Genomic DNA, 21,772 nt, shown 5'->3' on the forward strand with positions numbered 1-21,772 from the left:
GATTACAGGATATCGGGGATTGATTACACGATATCAGTTATTGATTACATAAATGCTATTTATTGTAAGGTGTCAGTTATTGATTTCGTGAAACAAACGATTGCTTATAATCGCTGCCACTTCCGCCACCACCACTACCACCACCACTACCACCACTACCACCACCACCACCATCACCACCACCACTACCATCACCACCATCACCACCACCACCACCACCACTACCATCACCACCATCACCACCACCACCACCACCACTACCATCACCACCACCACCATCACCACCACCACCATCACCACCACCACCACCACCACCACCACCATCACCACCACCACCACCACCATCACCACCACCACCACCACCACCACCACCACCACCATCACCACCACCACCACTACCATCATCATCATCCTTACCTTTCCCCCATACCCGAATAATATCGACCCCCCTCGACGCAATTTGGGTTACCTTTGTGCTAATTAGGGGTGAAATTGGGTAGTTTAGCAATTAATGGAGAGATGGGGGGGGGAGCAACCATGTCTCCACAAGGGTAGTGGAGACATTCTCTCCCATCTTCTCTTCAGTCTCTTCTCCCCCCCCCCTTTCTCCCCAGTTGTATAATTTATCCCCTCTCCCCAGTTATATAATTTATGCCCCTCCCCAGTTGTATAAATTAGCCCCTACATACCTACCGGTTACCTTGGGGAAATTGAAATTGAAATTGAAATAAGTTTATTGAGGTAAAATACACACAAAGGGATGAGGTAGCTCAAGCTATTCTCACCCCATTCAGTACAACGTGTTAATATATACATATACACACATCACAAATAAACACATTACCAAACATTTTGAGAGGTAAAAATATACATTTCCTCCTTCACAAGTAGTATGTTATCAGACGTACACACAAATACTTTTATGACCTAGGTATACTGTATAGACAAATTGCAAGACACCTGCAGATAATTCAACAAAATATTACAATCTTGGTGCAAAATTCTTATATCTCTCAAGAATATCATCAACCTTTCCGTTGTGACACATCCAGGCTATTTGTTCAGGAACAGTCCTTATCTCAGTGTTTCTATATACACTAATCAACGGACAATCAAGAATATAATGGGCAAGGGTGTGAGACCTTAACATACCACATAGTTTACACTTCGTGTCATTACCATGAACATCTATCCCATATTCCCAGTAATATTTGTACCCAAGCCTGAGCCGCATGTACACAGAGTCACTCCAAGCATTTCTCCTTTTACCATAAGTGAAATGGGTGTTTTGACTCACATACATGTAGTGTTGCATGGTTTGACTACTCTCATACATTATCTCTCTCCTCTCCACTCCCGCCTGTGCCTGAATATTTCTGATTTTGCTTCTTATTTGTCTCATTGTGAATTCACATTCAATGTCAACTTGTGGTTTTGATGTGGCACGTTTGGCCAAGTCATCCGCCACCTCGTTGAGCACTATTCCAACGTGAGATGGAATCCACGTTGGAATAGTGCTCAACGAGGTGGCGGATGACTTTAACCTTTCAGCTGTATCTCAGTTATTCTTCTCTTACAGTCCTCCACTATAGACATGAAGACTGGGTTTCGACTGTTTAAGGACTCCAGTGCTCCTCGGCTATCGACAAATACAAAAACATTTTTGTCGTCATGACGTACTTCCTCCAAACACGCCAGAATGGCCTGCAGTTCAGCTTGTGTGGATGATATATAATTACTAAGCCGGAGTTCAATTATCCTGTCCACAGTCCCAAACTCCGTATAATCCCTTATTAGGACACCACACCCTGCCCTGCCATCCTCCGCCACCGACCCGTCGCAATATACATGTAAACTGTTGCCTCTTGGTAACCGAGATATCATGCTTCCATACAAACACCGTAATTGTCCCGGTTCATGATGAATCTTTTTCACCTTGAGGGGTACAATTTCGACGTCTATTTTCTGTACTTTCCAGGGAGCAGACATATTACACTTTCGAGAGGGTTTACAGCAGTCAAGTACGTCGTATTCCCTGAGGTCATGAGCTAATCCTCTCGTATAGCGTGTCTCCCTCAGTTTCCTGGAAGTGTGTACGTCACTCAAGCAGGTCTGAACGCTCTCAAACAGCTTATCCCCTCCTTTTCTCCGCATGAAACGAATAGATACTCTAGTGTTAATGTCACGGACTCTATCACACACACTCTGTAAATTTAATTCCATTCTCATTATTTCAATCATTGCATTTCTTTGACATCCAAGAATAATCCTCATAGCCTCGTTCTGTATCAGCTCTATTTTTTGAATTCTGCCTTGGCCTGTGTAAGACAATACGGGTGCTGCGTAGTCTATCAGGGAGCGAACAGTGCTTATGTATAACATCCGCAAGATAGGTACCCCAACACCTTTACCAGAAAAAGCCAGTGCTTTTAGAGGATGCAGACGGGCTTTACATAAGGTGCTGATATGATTTATTTCAGCATTTTTACTCTCACATGTGTATCCAACATACATGCCCAGATACTTGTACTTCTGTACACGGCTCAGTTCCACACCATTTAGAGTAAGTGTTATATTTCTTCGTTTCCTATACTCGTATTTGGTTTTATCTGCATTTATAACTAAGCCTAACTTGTGACAGGTTGTACCAAGTATGTTAAGAGCATCTTGAATTTTGTTCCCAGAAGTGCCTTGTATAAGAATGTCATCAGCATATATGATCGTCGTGACCCCTGGAGGATACATCTCTGATGCTAATCTGTTCATTAATACATTGAATAAGGTGGGACTTAATACTCCCCCTTGTGGGGTACCTAACTGAAACCTCCGTTCCTCAGACATGTATCCCTGGTAATACACCTGACCTTTTCTGCCTTGCAGGTAATCCCTTATCCAGTGTAGCAATCTCCCTGTTATTCCCAGATTGGCTAATTCGTATAAGATTACTTCCCCATTGGCTTTATCAAACGCTCCTTGTAGATCAACAAAAACTCTACAATTGTCATCCACATTAGACAAACACTTTAAGAGACAATCCGCAGTACTTTTGCCTTTGATAAAACCAAAGAGATTATTGGACATGTTATCACCTACAAGGTAGAGTAGCCTATTTAACAAAATCCTTTCCATCATTTTACAAAAGCAGGATATTAAGGAGACAGGTCTGTAGCCTCCGTTTGACTTAGGGATAGGAATGATGACAGCCTCTTTCCATTTTCTTGGTAACTTTCCCTCTCTATAACTCATATTAAACAAATCAAGTAAGGGATTAGGTTTCATACCGGCTAAATAATTAAGTATGTCATACGTTACTCCATCTTTTCCCGGAGCAGTGGAGCTGCCACTTTTTATAGCATCCAGTAGCTCATCGTGGGTTATCTCAGTGCATGCTATAGATCTTGTATTTAAGGCACATAAAGTTACTCCATTTCTAATATTTTCCCATGACTCAATGGTGACTCTCGTGTCTGCAGGTAAGGACTCCATACCAGCAGCACTTGCCCATTTATCTACTAACTCATTAGCAACTTTCCCTGGATCTGAGTGAGCAATGAATTTGGTCTTACAACCCCTGACTTTATTTACTGCTCTCCATATGTCTTTAAGGTTCTTAGTATTACCAATGGCCTGAGCAAAGTCTTGCCAGTATCTGTCCCGCGCCTCCTTCCTCACCTGACTGCATTCCCTAGCCACTTCCAACATTGTATTTTTCTCTTCATCCCTCATTCCATTTTTTAACCATGCTTTATGCGCACCCCGTAGCATTCTCTCCCATCCCTTGACTTGCTGATCATTGGAATATTTAAATTTCTTAGGTCCGTGCGTCTTGCTTCCCCTGCCCCCGTTATTTTCCCTCTGTACTAATTTCTCTATGTTCTCGACCATGTCCTCGTAAAAACTATCAACGCAGAGCGGCGTGTAATGTTGATACCAATCTCCCATATTTTGAATAAAATAATTTTTCATATCTTTCTTAATATTTAGCCTTTTCCTTTGAAAGTGGACTTGTTTTTTCCCCAGTGGTAATTCAACGTTCAAGGCAAAGTGGTCACTAAGTAGTTCCCGAACAACCCGAGCCTCCCCCATAATCCCCTGAGAGTTTAAAACGCAGGCATAGTCAAGCCGTCCTCCCCTGATGTGAGTTGGTTCATTGTTTCCCAAGAGACAGGTATCTGGATGATCTTGTAGAAACTGTAACCACTTGACCCCATTAGCATTAATACTACCCACTGTCCCAAGGCTTGTGTGCCGAGCATTAAGGTCCCCAATGACCAGTGAAGGATTAACCTTGGGGAGGTTCCGGGGATCAAATGGCTTCGAGGCCCGGTCTCTGACCAGGCCTTCCGGTATAATGTTCTGGTTAACCAGGCTGTTGGACGCGGCAGCCTGACGTATGAATCACAGCTTAGTTATATACATTAGCGCCCTTCCCTATAATTATAATAATAATTATAGGTTGGCTTTTTGCAAGCAAATACAACATAATAATTGTAATCATATGGTTGTGTGTTCTTGGGACGGGTTGGACGTGGTGGTGTGTTCCTGGGACGGGTTGGACGTGGTGGTGTGTTCCTGGGACGGGTTGGACGTGGTGGTGTGTTCCTGGGACGGGTTGGACGTGGTGGTGTGTTCCTGGGACGGGTTGGACGTGGTTGTGTGTGTTCCTGGGACGGATTGGACGTGGTGGTGTGTTCCTGGGACGGGTTGGATGTGGTGGTGTGTTCCTGGGACGGGTTGGACGTGGTTGTGTTCCTGGGACGGGTTGGACGTGGTGGTGTGTTCCTGGGACGGATTGGACGTGGTGGTGTGTTCCTGGGACGGGTTGGATGTGGTGGTGTGTTCCTGGGACGGGTTGGACGTGGTTGTTCCTGGGACGGGTTGGACGTGGTGGGGTGTTCTTGGGACGGGTTGGACGTGGTGGTGTGTTCTTGGGACGGGTTGGATGTGGTGTGTTCCTGGGACGGGTTGGACGTGGTTGTTCCTGGGACGGGTTGGACGTGGTGGGGTGTTCTTGGGACGGGTTGGACGTGGTGGGGTGTTCCTGGGACGTGTTGGACGTGGTTGTGTGTGTTCCTGGGACGGATTGGACGTGGTGGTGTGTTCCTGGGACGGGTTGGGTGTGGTGGTGTGTTCCTGGGACGGGTTGGACGTGGTTGTGTTCCTGGGACGGGTTGGACGTGGTGGTGTGTTCCTGGGACGGATTGGACGTGGTGATGTGTTCCTGGGACGGGTTGGATGTGGTGGTGTGTTCCTGGGACGGGTTGGACGTGGTTGTGTTCCTGGGACGGGTTGGACGTGGTGGGGTGTTCTTGGGACGGGTTGGACGTGGTGGTGTGTTCCTGGGACGGGTTGGACGTGGTGGGGTGTTCTTGGGACGGGTTGGACGTGGTGTGTTCCTGGGACGGATTGGACGTGGTGGTGTGTTCCCGGGACTGGTTGGACGTGGTGGGGTGTTCTTGGGACGTGGTGGTGTGTTCTTGGGACGGGTTGGACGTGGTGGTGTGTTCCTGGGACGGGTTGGACGTGGTGGTGTGTTCCTGGGACGGGTTGGACGTGGTGGTGTGTTCCTGGGACGGGTTGGACGGGGTGGTGTGTTCCTGGGACGGGTTGGACGTGGTTGTGTGTTCTTGGGACGGGTTGGACGTGGTGGTGTGTTCCTGGGACGGGTTGGACGTGGTTGTGTGTTCCTGGGACGGGTTGGACGTGGTGTGGTGTTCCTGGGACGGGTTGGACGTGGTGTGGTGTTCTTGGGACGGGTTGGACGGGGTGGTGTGTTCCTGGGACGGGTTGGACGTGGTGGGGTGTTCTTGGGACGGGTTGGACGGGGTGGTGTGTTCCTGGGACGGGTTGGACGGGGTGGTGTGTTCCTGGGACGGGTTGGACGTGGTGGTGTGTTCCTGAGACGGGTTGGACGGGGTGGTGTGTTCCTGGGACGGGTTGGACGTGGTTGTGTTCCTGGGACGGGTTGGACGGGCTGGCTAATCTAACCACACTATAAAAATGATTTAGATTTTGGATTGAGGATCAGTATTTGAAAATTTGCTAACGATACAAAAATCGGGAGAGTACTAAACTCTGACGTCTCAAAATTACTTCAAGACGTTCTAGACAGTGTTTCGACATGGTCAAAAGATTGGCAGTTACAGTTTAATGCTGACAAATGTACGGTTATGAGGCTTGGTAGTGATGATAGTTACAGGCTGTCAGCTGGGTGGTGTTGAGATTTCGAAGTGCGAAAAATTTCAGAGTCGTGATTAGTAAGAATTTATAGCCAAAAATATCAGTGCATGAATGATCGAAGGTAGAAGCAAATAGGACACTGGGAGTCATGTCTAGAAGTCATGTTAGTAATAAAACGCCTGATGTTATTCTCCAACTGTATCTTACGGGAGCCGATGGCTGAGCGGACAGAACACTGGACGCGTGATCCTGTGGTCCCGGGTTCAATCCCGGGCGCCGGCGAGAAACAATGGGCAGAGTTTCTTTCACCCTGATGCCCTTGTTACCTAGCAGTAAATAGGTACCTGGGAGTTAGTAAGCTGTCACGGGCTGCTTCCTGGGGGGTGGAATAGCTGCTCTGCCACGTGCTGGGGGCCAATAGGCCTTCTGCAGTTAATTATTATGTTCCTGAATATATTTTTTTTCAGGGATCATCTGGGATCATCCTGGACGTACGTTCGAACCCTCATCACGGCCCTTGTATATTTATTCATATATTTTTTCTCATTGTACAGCTGGACGCCATCTTGGGAGAGCTTGGGTCGCCGGCCGATAGCGACTTCAACGAGCACCAGCTGCTAGACAGGTCCGTCGGCGACGATGACTTCGACGGCTACGACGACGATGTCAGACTGCCAGATGGAGTCGATCTCGACGACGAGGATGACTACGATATCTCGGACGACCAGATGTACCGCGGCCATAGGGTGAGTGTGCCACCTGTGGAGGTCCTTGATTGGTCGAAAGGCTTCAAGAGAGAATTTACGTGGAGGTCGTTGATTGGTCGAATGGGTTCACCAGGTATACAACTAGGTATCAACCAGGTTCAGGAGGGAATTTGTGGAGGTCCTTGATTGGTCGAAAGGCTTCAGGAGGGAATTAACGTGGAGGTCGTTCATTGGTCGAAGGGGTTCAGGAGGGAGTTGTCATGGAGGTCTTTGATTGGTCGAAGGGGTTCAGGAGAGAATTGAAGTGGAGGTCTTTGATTGGTCAAAAGGCTTCAAGAGGGAATTGATGTGCACTAACCAAGAATCGGAGTCGGTGCACACAGAAAATTTAGACCAATATGGCTAACTGCTCCGGAAATTTCACAATATATATAATTTAGGAACACACAATCCATTGCCTCTCACCCAAACTTAGAGAAGTCTGAGTATTGGTTATTGGGGGTTGAATGGGGGAGGGGTGGGGGGGGGGTGATGGTTAACAGTCAACAAGGACCACTGCCGGCATGGTTGTACCTGAGGAAGGAAGCTGGAGCCTGGCCTCTGGAGATGAATCCTCGGTGTTGAGTGAGCATCCTGTCATCAATGTCCTATTCCTCGCCTTCTAAAGGTTGGGGGGGGGGGCAAGAACTAAGCCTACGTCGACCAGAGATACCCCCCCCCCCCTCCCTGGCTATCTGACCATCGCACCAGACGAGGCGGCTCGTTTGATGGGTAGAACACAAACAAATGTCTGCAAATCCACAAGGGCCGTGATGAGGATTCGAACCTACGTCTGGGATGATCCCAGACGCGCCTTAGTCGCCTGCGCCATGACATGGTTAATACGGCTTACTGTATTGTATGCAGTGAGCCGCTTAGCACAGGGGGTCAGGTCACGACCTGACCTCTCCTCTGAGGTGTGACTGCTGTTGTATATCACCGACAGACTGGCGACACAATTGCCCGTGTGAACTGACTCTGTTTGCATCAGTGAATAAAACATGTGTGGTGTTACACTATTGAAACAACTGGTTGTAACGTGTCGATTGCGCCCGTGGCGTTTTGAACTTACTGACATAGTCGACCTGAAAACTGCATATATGAATATATAATATGCTGTAACATAATCACAATACATAGTACATTAATCACATATATGTATGATGTTAAAGGTTGCACCTCACGTCGCTGGAAAACAGAAGAGCTCGGGGAGACATGATCACCACAACAAAACCCTCAGGGGAATTGACAAGGAGGTTTAGACAGCAGAAAATTGTTGAATGAGGTACAGATTGTTTGGACTGAGTAGTATTGAGTACCTTGTTTGTACTCAATAATAATCCATATGCGAGACGTTTTATAGATTGCGGACTGGTAATAATAATCTAACCTTACTAACGATATGTCCAAGCACTTGGGCTGGACGGTAGAGCGACGGTCTCCCTTCACGCAGGTCGGCGTTCAATCCCCGATCGTCCACAAGTGGTTGGGCACCATTCCTTCCCCCCGGCCCATCCCAAATCCGTATCCTGACCCCTTCCCAGTGCTATATAGTCGTAATGGCTTGGCGCTTTCCCCTGAAAATTCCCTTCCCTCCTTGACTGTACGTTACGCTGGTCAAAATATAATTTTGATCAGCGTTTCAGAGCTGAAATATCATGTTTCAGAGCTCGTAAACTGTTCAATAAATGTAATCTAAGCTACCTTAATTGAAGAAAGATGTACAGGTTTCGTAAGTGGCTATAATGAATCCTGGCCCACTTTGTGATTGGTTGCAGAGATTAGAAAAAAAGACTGATGGTTAAACTGAATATTCCAGGACTACCCGAGTGCCTTTGATCTGGTCAAAATATCATTTTGATCAGCCTAATTTGACCAAGCTTATTATAATATAGGGTAATTAACCAGTAATTAACGATGACCTATTTAACCTGCCTCCCACAGTCGCACGTGTACTGACGTGTAATGGACTTGAGTCGAGGACGGGTTGAGGGTTTAAGGACGGGTTGCTACAATGCTTCACTCATAACAAATACAGATAATTACCAACAGAGCCTAAATAACTAACAAACCTAGTCCTAACTGTACACAAAATGTTGATATGTTCACAAAATGTTCACAGTCTCCGTGGTGTAGTGGTAAGACACTCGCCTGGCGTTCCGCGAGCGCTATGTCATGGGTTCGTATCCTGGCCGGGGAGGATTTACTGGGCGCAATTCCTTAACTGTAGCCTCTGTTTAACGCAACAGTAAAATGTGTACTTGGATGAAAAAACGATTCTTCGCGGCGGGGATCGTATTCCAGGGACCATAGGATTAAGGACTTGCCCGAAACGCTACGCGTACTAGTGGCTGTACAAGAATGTAACAACTCTTGTATATATCTAAAAAAAAAAAAATATAATAATATTTTATATCTGGATAAAAATAACCTGTGGATGGGTGGCGTTATATTTAAAACCAATTACCTTTCAAATAATCACACACGAGCGACTGCAGGTTAACGAACCTCTTCGTTGTAATTTAACTTAGAGGAGGTCGTTGACCCCTCATGAAGGGGAAGGTTGAATGCAATTGGATCTAATTCTCTCCAACTTCATCTGAAACAGAATTGAATTTCTGAAGTTCTTCAGAAATTCGAACGTGATCGCGCTTGTTAAACCTGTTCCTTGTCCACTTCGTTCACTGATCGGATTCCCTGCAAACTGTTAAGCGCACGACAAGGGTTTAGAAACTATTAAAGTCGTTGAATTTAATATATTTCTGGCAACTTGAAAAACTTATTGAAAACAGATTATAACATTGGATCCGATCGCGGGTTTGCGATTGGTAATCCAGGGCTGGGATTCGTCAAGCATTTACTCAACCACTTACGAAACCTGTACATCTTTTCCTAATTTTGGCAGCTTTGTTTACAGTAAACAATTTACGAGCTTGGAAACCTCTTAACCCAAGTTTATTATTGTTATTATTAACCTTAGTGTTTCAGAGCTCGTAAACTGTTCAATAAATGTAATTTAAGCTACCTTAATTGAAGAAAGATGTACAGGTTTCGTAAGTGGCTATAATGAATCCTGGCCCACTTTGTGATTGGTTTCAGAGATTAGAACCAAGACTGATGGTTAAACTGCATATTCCAGGACTACCTGAGTGCCTTTGATGTGGTCACACACAGGCGGATATCTTACTTAAATGGTCAAGCAGACTGGTGTCTGGGAAAGGACGCAGTGGATATCGTAGTTCTTAACACTTGGGAGGTTATTACAGTGGGAGAAAATTCACCCATTTAAGATGTGGTGTGAAGAACTTAACTGGTACAATGTGTGTGTGTGTGTGTGTGTGTGTGTGTGTGTGTGTGTGTGTGTGTGTGTGTGTGTGTGTGTACTCACCTAGTTGTGCTTGCGGGGGTTGAGCTTTGGCTCTTTGGTCCCGCCTCTCAACTGTCAATCAACTGGTGTACAGATTCTTAGCCTATTCAGCTCTATCAAATCTACATTTGAAACTGTGTATGGAGTCGGCCTCCACCACATCACTGCCTGATCCATTCCATTTGTTAACTACTCTGACACTGAACAAATTCTTTCTAATGTCTCTGGCTCATCTGAGTACTGGGTTTCCACCTGTGTTCCCTTGTTCGTGTTCCGCCCGAGGTAATGAGTTTATTTTTGTCCACCCTGTCACTTTCCTTGATAATTTTGTAGGTGGTTATCATGTCTCCCCTTATTCTTCTGTTTTCCAGGGATGCGAGGTTCAGCTTCCGTAGCCTTTCCTGGTAGCTCATGCCTCTCAGTTCCGAGACTAGTCTGGTAGTATACCTCTGAATCTTCTCTAAGTAGGTATGGACTGCAGGCTGGAGCTGCATATTCCAGGATTCGTCTGACATAAGTGGTATACAGGGTCCTGAACGATTCCTTACAAAAGTTTCTAAAGGCAGTTCTTATGTTGGTCAATCTAACGTATTCCGCTGATGATACCCTTTTGATGTGGACCTCTGGGGACAGGTTCGGTGTGATATCAACCCCCAGATCTTTTTCTCTTTGACTCTTGCAGGATATCACCTCCCAGATGGTACCTTGTTCAGCCTTCTGCTCCCTTCGCCTAATTTCATTACTTTACACTTTCCCGAGTTGAATTTTAGTAGTCATTTATCATTCAAAGCCTTCTGAGCTCATGTTCAATATCAGTTACATTGTTTTGATACCTTTCATAAAATAGATGTCCGTATCTTCAACTTTCATGTATTTTGGGGTGCTAAACATAGCCTCATACTGTTCTTTTAAGATTTCACTAATTCCTTTGTCATCCTCTGTGTACGAACCTTCAGTTTTAAGTATAGGTCCAATACTTGGGGGGGGGGGGGGGGGGGGGGGGGAAGATTCCGTATGTGAAAAGCTATATTTGTGTTTTTTCTTTATTGGGGTGAGTTCTTTGGGGATTATCTTGGAGATACCTTGGGATTTTCTTGATTATCTTGGGGATACCTTGGGGGTGGTTCGGTTTGGTTGGTATGGGCCATTAACACCGCTGGCTGGTCTCTTACCATAATCAACATCAACTGAACTAACGGTAAAAACGGAAACGCAATAACTCGGTCGATAGAGCTTCGGCCCCACACACACACTCTCACACACACACACACACACACTCTCACACACACACACACACACACACACACACACACACACACACACACACACACACACACACACACACACACACACACACACATACACACACACACCACACACATACACACACATACACACACACACCACACACATACACACACATACACACACACACACACACACACACACACACACACACACACACACACACACACACACACACACACACACACTCACACTCTTGGGGTTCACGGTTCGAGTCTCCCAGAGCCCCAGGGGGAATGGTAGTAAACTAACGGTCTTTCATTTCTATTTTTTCCTCCACTCCCTCCCCCTATCTCTCTCTCTCTCTTTCTCCTCCTCTCCCACCCACCCTTCCTTTCACCTCGTTTTATCCCTCCCTCCTGTTGTTGTTGCCGTTGGTTTAATAATTTAAGTAAATAATAAGGGTAACTTTTACAGATCATGATAATTGACGCTTCATGCGTTTGACGAGCGTGAAACTTTTCCTCAACTCTTCAAAGGATTCAATTAACTGTGTGTATTTGTTTTTTGAGAGAGTAAATTATCCCTATTATCCGGTATGCGTGACCCTTCTCTAACACAATTTTTTGTTTTGTTCTGGTAATTGAAAATATAGTTGTTTTACAGTTGGTGCAAATTCTCGACAATGTTGACGTGTCTCATTGTGTCCTGGTTCAGGAAGTTGAATAAAAATCGTTCTTATGTCCTCATTTCGAAGGCAAAAGTTAATTTATACCGCTCCTGAAACGGGAAACTAGAGCGTGGCGAAAGTTAGTGAATATAAAAGTTACCTGTTAAAAGAGGAACGCCCATTTTCTTTCGTTTTATTCAGAGTTTTCCGTAGAAAACGATAATTCTGGAAGGGGGGACTTAAATTGTGCTTGTCTGCTAGTCAGGTAATAATACACCGTTATTTATTGGATTTATCAGAATGTTTAGAATAATTAAGTGACTTAAGTTGTCTCTTTAATTTTCTATTATTTGACGAGATAATTAGAATTATTCTGACCGTTTCTGTGTTTTAAATGAATTAATTTTGGAGAGCTATGTTATTGCTACTTGCTCTAATCACTGTGATTACTAATTGCAATAAAAGCTGTTATTGCAATAATGAATGTGATTGTTAATAGCAATATTCAATCTGTGATTGCTAATTGCGACCAATGCAATTGTTCATAGATTGCTAATTGCAGTGATTGCTCTGACAATTAATAATTGCCATAGTTGCTCTGTGAGTGCTAATTGCTATAGCTTCGTCTGCAATGTCATTCCCTAGTATTTCTACATGACTCGTCTCCAGTTGATATCTGACGACGTTCACTTCTGAATGTTTGCACTAATGCTATGACATTTGTGGTCAGCTGTGATTGCTAATCACAATAATTGCTCCGTGATTGCTGATTGCAATAATCGGTAATCAAGAAGCAATGCGATTAGTAAACAATGCTTTGTGCTTTCTAAGGCAAGAATATCGGAGAGAACAATATAAACAATTCTAATGACAAAGATTTACATATTTTAACCACATCAGAAATTATAATTTATAACAGGACCTATTGTGACAATCTGAACAAAATTTATTTTTGTTATCACCAATAAATTGAGCGCTAAAGTTTTTTGACTGCAATAGCTTAGTCCACCAATAAAAGTCCACCAATAAAAGATTTGGTGAGATTTATGTGAAAATTTATTTTTGTGTAAAAAATCTTAATAAAATTTGCCTCTAAAAATTTTTCATTGAAGCAAAACAAGCATAACAGATACAAAAATAACTAAGTAACTGAGATTACATTGTAAATGGCATTCAATTAAATACCCTAAAAATAAAAAAATAAAATATATAAAAAATTTTAAGGAAATTAAAATTTTGATGAAATTCACAACAAATTAGATTGAGGATCTTAATAAAACTGCACTCGCTAGGAGTTTCGTTGGACGGTAGAGCGACGGTCTCACTTCATGCAGGTCAGCGTTCAATCCCCGACCGTCCAAGTGGCTGGGCACCACTCCTTCCCCCCCCCCCCCCGCATCCCATCCCTAATCCTTATCCTGACCCCTTCCAAGTGCTATATAGTCGTAATGGCTTGGCGCTTACCCCCCGATAGTTCCCTTCCCTTCACTACAAATGAGTCGCCAAAATAGCATAGAGCAGCTGAAATTAAGTAAGTCTGTGGCAAGAATAACCAAGGAGGTATAATTACAAAAGGTAAGACTGGTTTACTTTGTTATATGCAATAAAGCTCATTTTATATCGAACAATATAAATCAATCGTGATAGAAAATGGACAATTCAGTAAAAATGTAGAGAAAACGCACCAAAGAAAATGCCCCAAAGAAAACGTTGCTAAAGAAAACGCAAGATATTTCCATGAGGAAAAAAGGAATTTGTGAAGTGAAGGAAAGTGGAGGATGCAGCCAGAGGGGGGATAACTGAGGTAAGAGGAGCAGGTTTGTGCTGTTCTGGCTGTGACGGGAATGTCAAATGGGCTCAAATTTAGAATGGTTTTAGGTGAAGTGGTTGGGAAGCGCCCCTTAGTGAGAGATGAACCTTTAGCAGCCCGTGATGTTAAGGGGCAGGGGGGGGGGGGGGTGGGGTGGGGGTGGAAAATGGGCCCCCTTCTGCAGGCGATGAGTCACAATAACGTGGCTGAAGTATGTTGACCAGACCACACACTAGAAATTGAAGGGACGACGACGTTTCGGTCCGTCCTGGACCATTCTCAAGTCGATTGTGATGAGGAGGTAGGGACAGTCAATAAATAGGCAAGAGAGAGCTGAGGAGGAAAGTCAGGTGTAGGGGATAGTAGTAATGGAAACTGCAGCAGGCCTATTGGCCCATACGAGGCAGCTCCTATTATAACCACCGAAGGAGAAGTAATAGGAAAAAGAAGAGGACAGCAAGGGAGCGTAGGAGAAGACAATGAACAGAAAAAGGGAGAAGAGAAAAAGAAAAGGAAAGAGAAAAAAAGAAATGGAAGGGGGAAAGCTTATGTTAAGTCACGTTTGTTAGAAAGATTAGAGCATTTGAGTATATACTGTGAAAGGGAAGAGTCCACAGCAACAAAGCCAGGACTCAAGTTCATGTTGGGTACATTGTATATAAGAGCCGATTCTACAAGACGGCGTCTGTGTAGAGTAGAGGCAGGAAAGATTATTTTGGAGGAAGACCAATCAATGGGATGATTAGAATCCCTCACATGGCAGAAGAGAGCATTGTTAGTGTCTGCAGACTTAACACTTCTCTTGTGTTCTTTAAGTCTGTCATTCAGTGTACGGCCAGTTTCGCCAAAGTATTGTAGAGGACAAGATGAACAGGAAATAGTGTAGACACCAGCAGCATTAGAAGCAGGAGGAGCAGTGTGAACTAGATTGCTACGAAGTGTGTTAGTTTGTCGAAAGGCGAGTTTAATGTCAAGAGGACGAAAGGTATTGGTAAAAGTTTTGAGTTCAGATATGAAGGGAAGGCATAGTACAGTGCTAGTAGTGTTGGAAGCAGGTTTAGGATGAAAGAAATTTCGTTTAGCTTGAGAGTGGGCACAGTTGATGAAATGCAAAGGATAACCAAGGCGAGAGAATGATTTGTAGATAAAGGCAATTTCAGAATCAAGAAACTGAGGGTCGCTGATGCGTAGAGCGCGGAGGAAGAGAGAGACGAGGACACTTTTCTTAACAGAAGGAGGATGGTAGGAAAAGAAGTGAATGTACATGCCACTATGCATGGGTTTACGGTAGACAGAGAAAGAGAACCCAGACACAGAGCTGTGAACATGAACATCAAGAAAAGGAAGGAGGGAATTAGATTCCCACTCAACTTTGAAATGGATAGAAGGAGCCAGATTGTTAAGAGAGGCGAGGAAAGGCTGGAAAAGATTAAGGTCATGAGGCCATAAAGCAAAAATGTCATCAACATATCGAAGCCAGAGAGAGGGACGAGTATCAATAGAAGGAAGAAGAACAGTTTCGAAGTATTCCATGTAGAAATTAGCAAGAACAGGGGAGAGAGGGGAACCCATAGCGACGCCGAAAGTTTGAGTGTAATATTTACCGTTGAAAGAGAAAGAGTTAGATTCAACACAGAGTCTAATGAGATCGAGGAAAACGTCAGTGGGAAGTGGGAGAGGAAGGAGGCCCTCTGACGCCTTCTGTCTGAGGAAAGAGAGAATGCCATCGAGCGGAACATTAGTGAACAGAGAGTCGACATCAAGACTAAGCATCTTACAAGAGGGTTGCAGGCGCAGTCTTTCTATGAAGTCCTGAGAGTGACGAAGGTGGGCAGGGGAAAAAGTGCCAAGGTAAGGTGTCAGGGTTTTAGCGAGCCAGGAGGCAAGAGGATAGCTGACAGAGCCCCGTGAAGAAATGATAGGACGAAGAGGAACACCAGGTTTATGAGTCTTAGGAAGACCATAGAAATAAGGAAGAGAAGGGCAGATGACACGGAAACGTTTAATGAGATCAAAGTCAGGAGGGCAAAGACTAGAGAGCTGTCTTAGTTTGCGGTTAAAGGAAGTTTTGAGGCGATCCAAAGGGTTAGAAGTCAGAGGAGCATAAGTGCGAGAGTCAGTGAGCAAGACATCTGCTTTTCGGAGGTAGTCCTCACGGTCAAGGACAACCACCGAATTGCTTTTGTCGGAAGGAAGGATAAGAATAGAGTTGTTAGATTTCAGGGAGGCAAGGGCAAGCTGGAAGCGACGAGGAAGGTGGTTTAATAAACGTGACTTAACATAAGCTTTCCCCCTTCCATTTCTTTCTTTCTCTTTCCTTTTCTTTTTCTCTTCTCCCTTTTTCTGTTCATTGTCTTCTCCTACGCCCCCTTCCCTTCTGTGTAGAGGGGAGGGGATAGGTAAAGTCAGTTAACCAGGTGAAAAACATCTCTCCCTATCCTTCCTCTCACCTTCCCCCTCCCCCCTTATCCCCCATCCCCTCTCTACCCCTTCCATCCATCCCCATCAACCCAGTGGCAATATTTCCCAATATATTGATGCAAAGCCCGCCCCTCCTCTCCCCCTATCTCCAGCAGACGCCGTGGGAACGTGTAGCCAATAATTCCATTGATAAATTCTCAAACTCCTTTCAGTGGAGTGTCGGTTGGGTGTCCTGGTGGGGCCGTGATCGTGTCCCCCTGATGCTCAGGATATTGTCACGAGCATGCTAATGCTTTTTTGACTTTTATGTGGTTTGGTCTGCTGATTCCCTCTTTTTTTTTTTTTTTTTTTTTTTTTTTTTTTTTTTTTTTTCTTTCTTTCTTTCTTTCTTTCTTTCTTTCTTTCTTTCTTTCTTTTAGGGGCTTTGTTGTTGTTGTATTATCCGGTTGTTATTGGGTTTTCCGTTTATTGTTGTATTTCATGTCTTTATTGCATTTCCTGGTATGGTGTTTGATATTTTGTGTTTATTGTTATTGTTTAAATTCTTTGGTTTTTGTATTTTCGTTTGTTGTATTTCCCGTTATTGTATTCCCGTTACTGTATTTCCCGATATTGTGTTTCCTGTTGCTTTGTTTCCACTTTTATCTTCTATTTATTTTGTTTATTTCCAGTTTGTTTTTCCTATTACGATGTATCATTTTGATTAACCACAAAAATCTAAAGTAGTAATAATAATAATAATGACGAAATCCGTAGGAGCCGTGATGGGGGATCGAACTTGTGTGGTGGATGTCCCCACGCGCGCGCACTGTAGCGACTAGGAGTCAGATTCACAAAACAGTTACGCAAGTACTTACGAACGTGTACATCTTTCCTCAATCTTTAACGGCTTTGTTTACATTTATTAAACAGTTTACAAGCATGAAAACTTCCCAATCAACTGTTGTTATTGTTATAAACAGCCTCCTGGTGCTTCGGAGCTCATTAACTGTTTAATAATTGTAAACAAAGCCGCCAAAGATGGAGAAAAGACGTACAGGTTCGTAAGTACTTGCGTAACTGCTAAGTGAATCTGGCCCTCGACCACCATGACTATGGTTGCATCCTGGAATTCTATACTGAACACACGAGGGTTTCCTGAGGCTTCCACTGACTCCGGACCAGGAGCTTCACATAATTGTGTTCAGTAGATGTCCAGGTTGCACTCCTTATACCATGCTTGGTGGTCTAGTTGTGTAGGGCGCGTGTGGGCATGGGGACACCTACCGCGTAGGTTCGAATCCTCATCACTGCTCCTATGGATTTTATCCATGGTTAGTGTGTGTAATATTATTATTATTAACTAATATAACATTTTTATTTTATTTTATTTCATTAGCGATGTTTTATTCGTTTTTGACTTGGATCTTTTAGTTAATATAAATTGTTTTTTGTAAATACTCATAAACTGTTGTTACTCGGTAAGTTTTATCGGACTTTCAGGCCTTCGTATATTTCTCTCTCTCTCTCTCTCTCTCTCTCTCTCTCTCTCTCTCTCTCTCTCTCTCTCTCTCTCTCTCTCTCTCTCTCTCTCTCTCTCTCTCTCTCTCTCTCTCTCTCTCTCGCTCTCGTTTCTTACTATCATATTTTTATTTCTTGATATAGACCAATTACCCTTAATTCTATGGTATCGCTACTTTTTTGTAGTTCTGTCCTTGGTATTAGAGATGTAGCGATCATGCTCCCTCTGTGCTCTTTCACGTATTGTTCAGAGCAATGGCTCTGAAGTGAACTGGTGGCAAATGTAGAAATAAATGAGGATATTGTTATATATGAGGATAAATAAATGAGGATATTGTTATATTTAATATATATATTAAAACTATGTGTGTGTGTAGTTCCAATAGGGTACCCTCTGTAACTCCACAATTCTTCAGCACCTTTGGAATCTCCACATTTTGTAACTACGCCAGTGCACGTTAATGTGTGTGGCAGGTTGAAAAATGGATTGCATTGTTGCCAAACGTTTGGTTTACGTGTATCAAAGGTATTGGTTGGGGGTTGTGAAAGCATTAATACATTGTATATCCATTGTATTAACGTTTGTAGTTTAAGATATAAAGTTTAGAGTCATTTATGATCTATAAGCGTCAATATAGTCTCTTTATATCAAGCGATTCATGCAAAGGATATATGGAGGGAGAGATTGAGAGAGAGGCTCACTTCTCGGCACATACACACTAGGATCAATCTTGATCCTAGTGTATATTCGATTGATTGGGTTGATCAATCCTAGCCTCGGACCCCTCATCCAGTCGTAACTGAATCACTCACGTTACTTAATGTGTGTGTGATTGATATATTTATTTAACCCGCATTAATTTTGCCTTATGTATAATTTGTACACATACTCATATTTGCATATTGTAAGATAGTTTGTGTGTGATTTATTTATGTTCTTCACCTCCTTCTCTGCTGTCTCCCCTCAGCACTCCGCGTCCATCTTATCGAGTGGTTCGGAAGTTCCCCCTCTTCCCCTCACCTCCCCACCACACACCCCCGCCTTCCCCACCGACGAGGAGGAGGAAGAGATCACAGAGTATGACAATGAGGTAAGTGTTGATCTACCATGATTCTTTCTCCCTTGGAACGCTTTGACTCTGTGTGAAGGTGAGACCAGGTGCTCGGGTATAGGTACCTGGTGCTTGGGTATTGGTACCGGGTACTTGGGTATAGGTACCGGGTGCTTGGGTATTGGTACCGGGTACTTGGGTACTCGATACCATTACCAGATTCTCGTAGTAGGCCAAAAGGGTGGAGGTGGCGATATTAGTCTATAAGGCGCCCTAAAGGGGGTAAAAGGGTGATGATATCGCCGCCTGATATCTTAGGGGGGGTGTCGTTATCATGGGAAGAGGTAGTTTGGTTTCTCGACGGGAATTCCATCGTTCCGAAGACAAAAGCTTCTATCTGAGCAGAGAAGGCCTCAGTACACTGAAGTTTTGATACGAATTTCGCTTCTCAAGCTTGACCGTATATCCTTATCGTCAAATAAGTCAACTTTTTTTGCGTAAACATCAGCTTTAGTTGAAATAAACATTTTCTAAAGGATTGCAGGAATTGCTTATATAAAACTCTGAATTTACTTGTGCAATATAATTTTAATGTAGATTAGTTTTAACTGTAGATTCAAGTATTTGTATTGAGTGAAGTCAAGAATGTTTTCGCAGCCTGCTTGCATGGTAGAGAGCATAGATTTATTCTGCGGTCAATTATATAGTTAATGTGGAATACAAAATATCCATGGTAGCGTTACCCTTAAAGAGCATTGTAGATAATTGTTAATTATCCTGATTATTCGACCTGATTATTTTTCTTAAGTATTTTATTTGCAATATAATTCGATGGGGGTTGCTTCGCTTTGAAGTTCCTCGTGACTTTTAATGTAACATTATTTCTAAGACATCGCCGTTGTATTATTTCTACGACAATGTTGATGAATTATATCTACGACGTCGTATATAAACCTAAATAATTATACTTAAGGCAACGTCGCAGAATTATCTGGCTGCAACATATGCAAAATGTTTAGCAACTGTGTAACGCTTTCAACACGAATTATAGAATTATATGTAAGTCAAGAATATAAAAAATATATGAATGAGGAAGGCCGCGCAAGCAATACTTACAGACGATCAATGATCCAATGGTCAAGGTACTGTGAACGTTTGGGGGTGATCAGAGACGTCGTGGGTTCGAATCCTGGTCAGGGGTCATTTTAAGAGTTCTTAGTGATGTATGTATGTATGTTGCTATCCGTGAAGGTCAGAGGGTCTAGGTCACACAGCTGCTCTCAGAAAGGGTGGGAGAAATTGCTGAGAATGATTTAATTTTGCAACAATGGTGGGGGGAGGGGGTTATTGTGTAAGTTGGTGGGAATAGTGGCGTAAGCACTCACCTCTCTACCCCTCCACCTTACACTCTTTTTTCCTTGCCACTCTTGCATGTGTCTTCCCCCTCTTGTCGCCTCCTCTTACCGCCTCCTCTTACCTCTTGTCTTTTCCCCCTCTCTCCTCCCTCTTGTCACTCCCCCTTTTCCTTTTATTTTCTATTTTATTTTATCCTTACCTGTTCCCTCTTAATTTTCCCTTTACATTCTTTCATTCTTCTCCTTCACATTTTTTTTATTCCCCTTTTCTTCTTCCCTCCCCTATCCTCTTTCTCCTCTACTTGTTCTTCTGCTCTTCTAACGCCTCAAAAACACTCTCCTGCCTTTAACCCTATTGAACACTGTGGAACAGACGGGAGGGGGGATGTGTAGCTGAAAAACTTGAAGAAAGAATGGCTTATTTGCTGGAACCCGCGCTTCAAGGGCTCTGGTAGAGGGCTTTCAATGGAGTGGATTTTTGTGTTGGCTAGGCTTGTGTTCGCGCCTTGAGGATGGTTGTCCGGAAGCCCCGAGGCACGTCTGGAAGCTTTGTGGGCCGTCTGGAAGCTTTGTGGGCCGTCTGGAAGCTTTGTGGGCCGTCTGGAAGCTTTGTAGGCCGCCTGGAAGCCCCGAAGCACGTCTGGAAGCTTTGTAGGCCTCCTGGAAGCCTCGAAGCACGTCTGGAAGCTTTGTAGGCCGCCTGGAAGCCCCGAAGCACATCTGGAAGCCTTGTAAGTCCTCTGGAAGTCTCCGAAACACGACTGAAAGCTTCGTGGGCCGTCTGGAAGCCACCGAATCACGTCTGGAACCTTTGAAGATCCCCTTGAAGCTTTGAGGATTGCCTGGAAGCTCGGCATTTTCCTGAAGCTCTTAGGGTCGGGCAAGAGCTTGGGCTCATCAAGGTGCCTTCATGGTCTGGAATCTCTTAAGTCATCTGGAAGTTTTGGAGTTAATCTGGAGGCTTCAAGATTTTTATAAACTGGAAGGAAGGTAGAACGCTCGTCTCGAGACTTGGAGGGTCGTCTTGACGTGTAGCAGGCCGCCTGGAAGCTTGAAGGGGCCGCCTGGAAGCTTGAAGGGGCCGCCTGGAAGCTTGAAGGGGGCCGCCTGGAAGCTTGAAGGGGGCCGCCTGGAAGCTTGAAGGGGGCCGCCTGGAAGCTTGAAGGGGGCCGTCTGGAAGCTTGAAGGGGCCCGCCTGGAAGCTTGAAGGGGGGCCGCCTGGAAGCTTGAAGGGGGGCCGCCTGGAAGCTTGAAGGGGGGCCGCCTGGAAGCTTGAAGGGGGGCCGCCTGGAAGCTTGAAGGGGGGCCGCCTGGAAGCTTGAAGGGGGGCCGCCTGGAAGCTTGAAGGGGGGCCGCCTGGAAGCTTGAAGGGGGGCCGCCTGGAAGCTTGAAGGGGGGCCGCCTGGAAGCTTGAAGGGGGGCCGCC

At 44.4% G+C, this 21,772-nt stretch overlaps 1 protein-coding gene across 1 annotated transcript in view; it reads left to right on the top strand.

Moving 5' to 3' along the window:
- Positions 1-21,772, top strand: part of LOC123748468 (multiple PDZ domain protein) — a 1,300,933-nt gene that overhangs the window by 893,556 nt on the left and 385,605 nt on the right. Inside the window, 2 exon segments of the mRNA XM_069303573.1 lie at positions 6,735-6,926; positions 18,908-19,030. Coding sequence (XP_069159674.1) covers positions 6,735-6,926; positions 18,908-19,030 — 315 coding nt within the window.

Source organism: Procambarus clarkii, chromosome 50 (genome assembly GCF_040958095.1).
Source record: "Procambarus clarkii isolate CNS0578487 chromosome 50, FALCON_Pclarkii_2.0, whole genome shotgun sequence".
Classification (NCBI taxonomy): domain Eukaryota; kingdom Metazoa; phylum Arthropoda; class Malacostraca; order Decapoda; family Cambaridae; genus Procambarus; species Procambarus clarkii.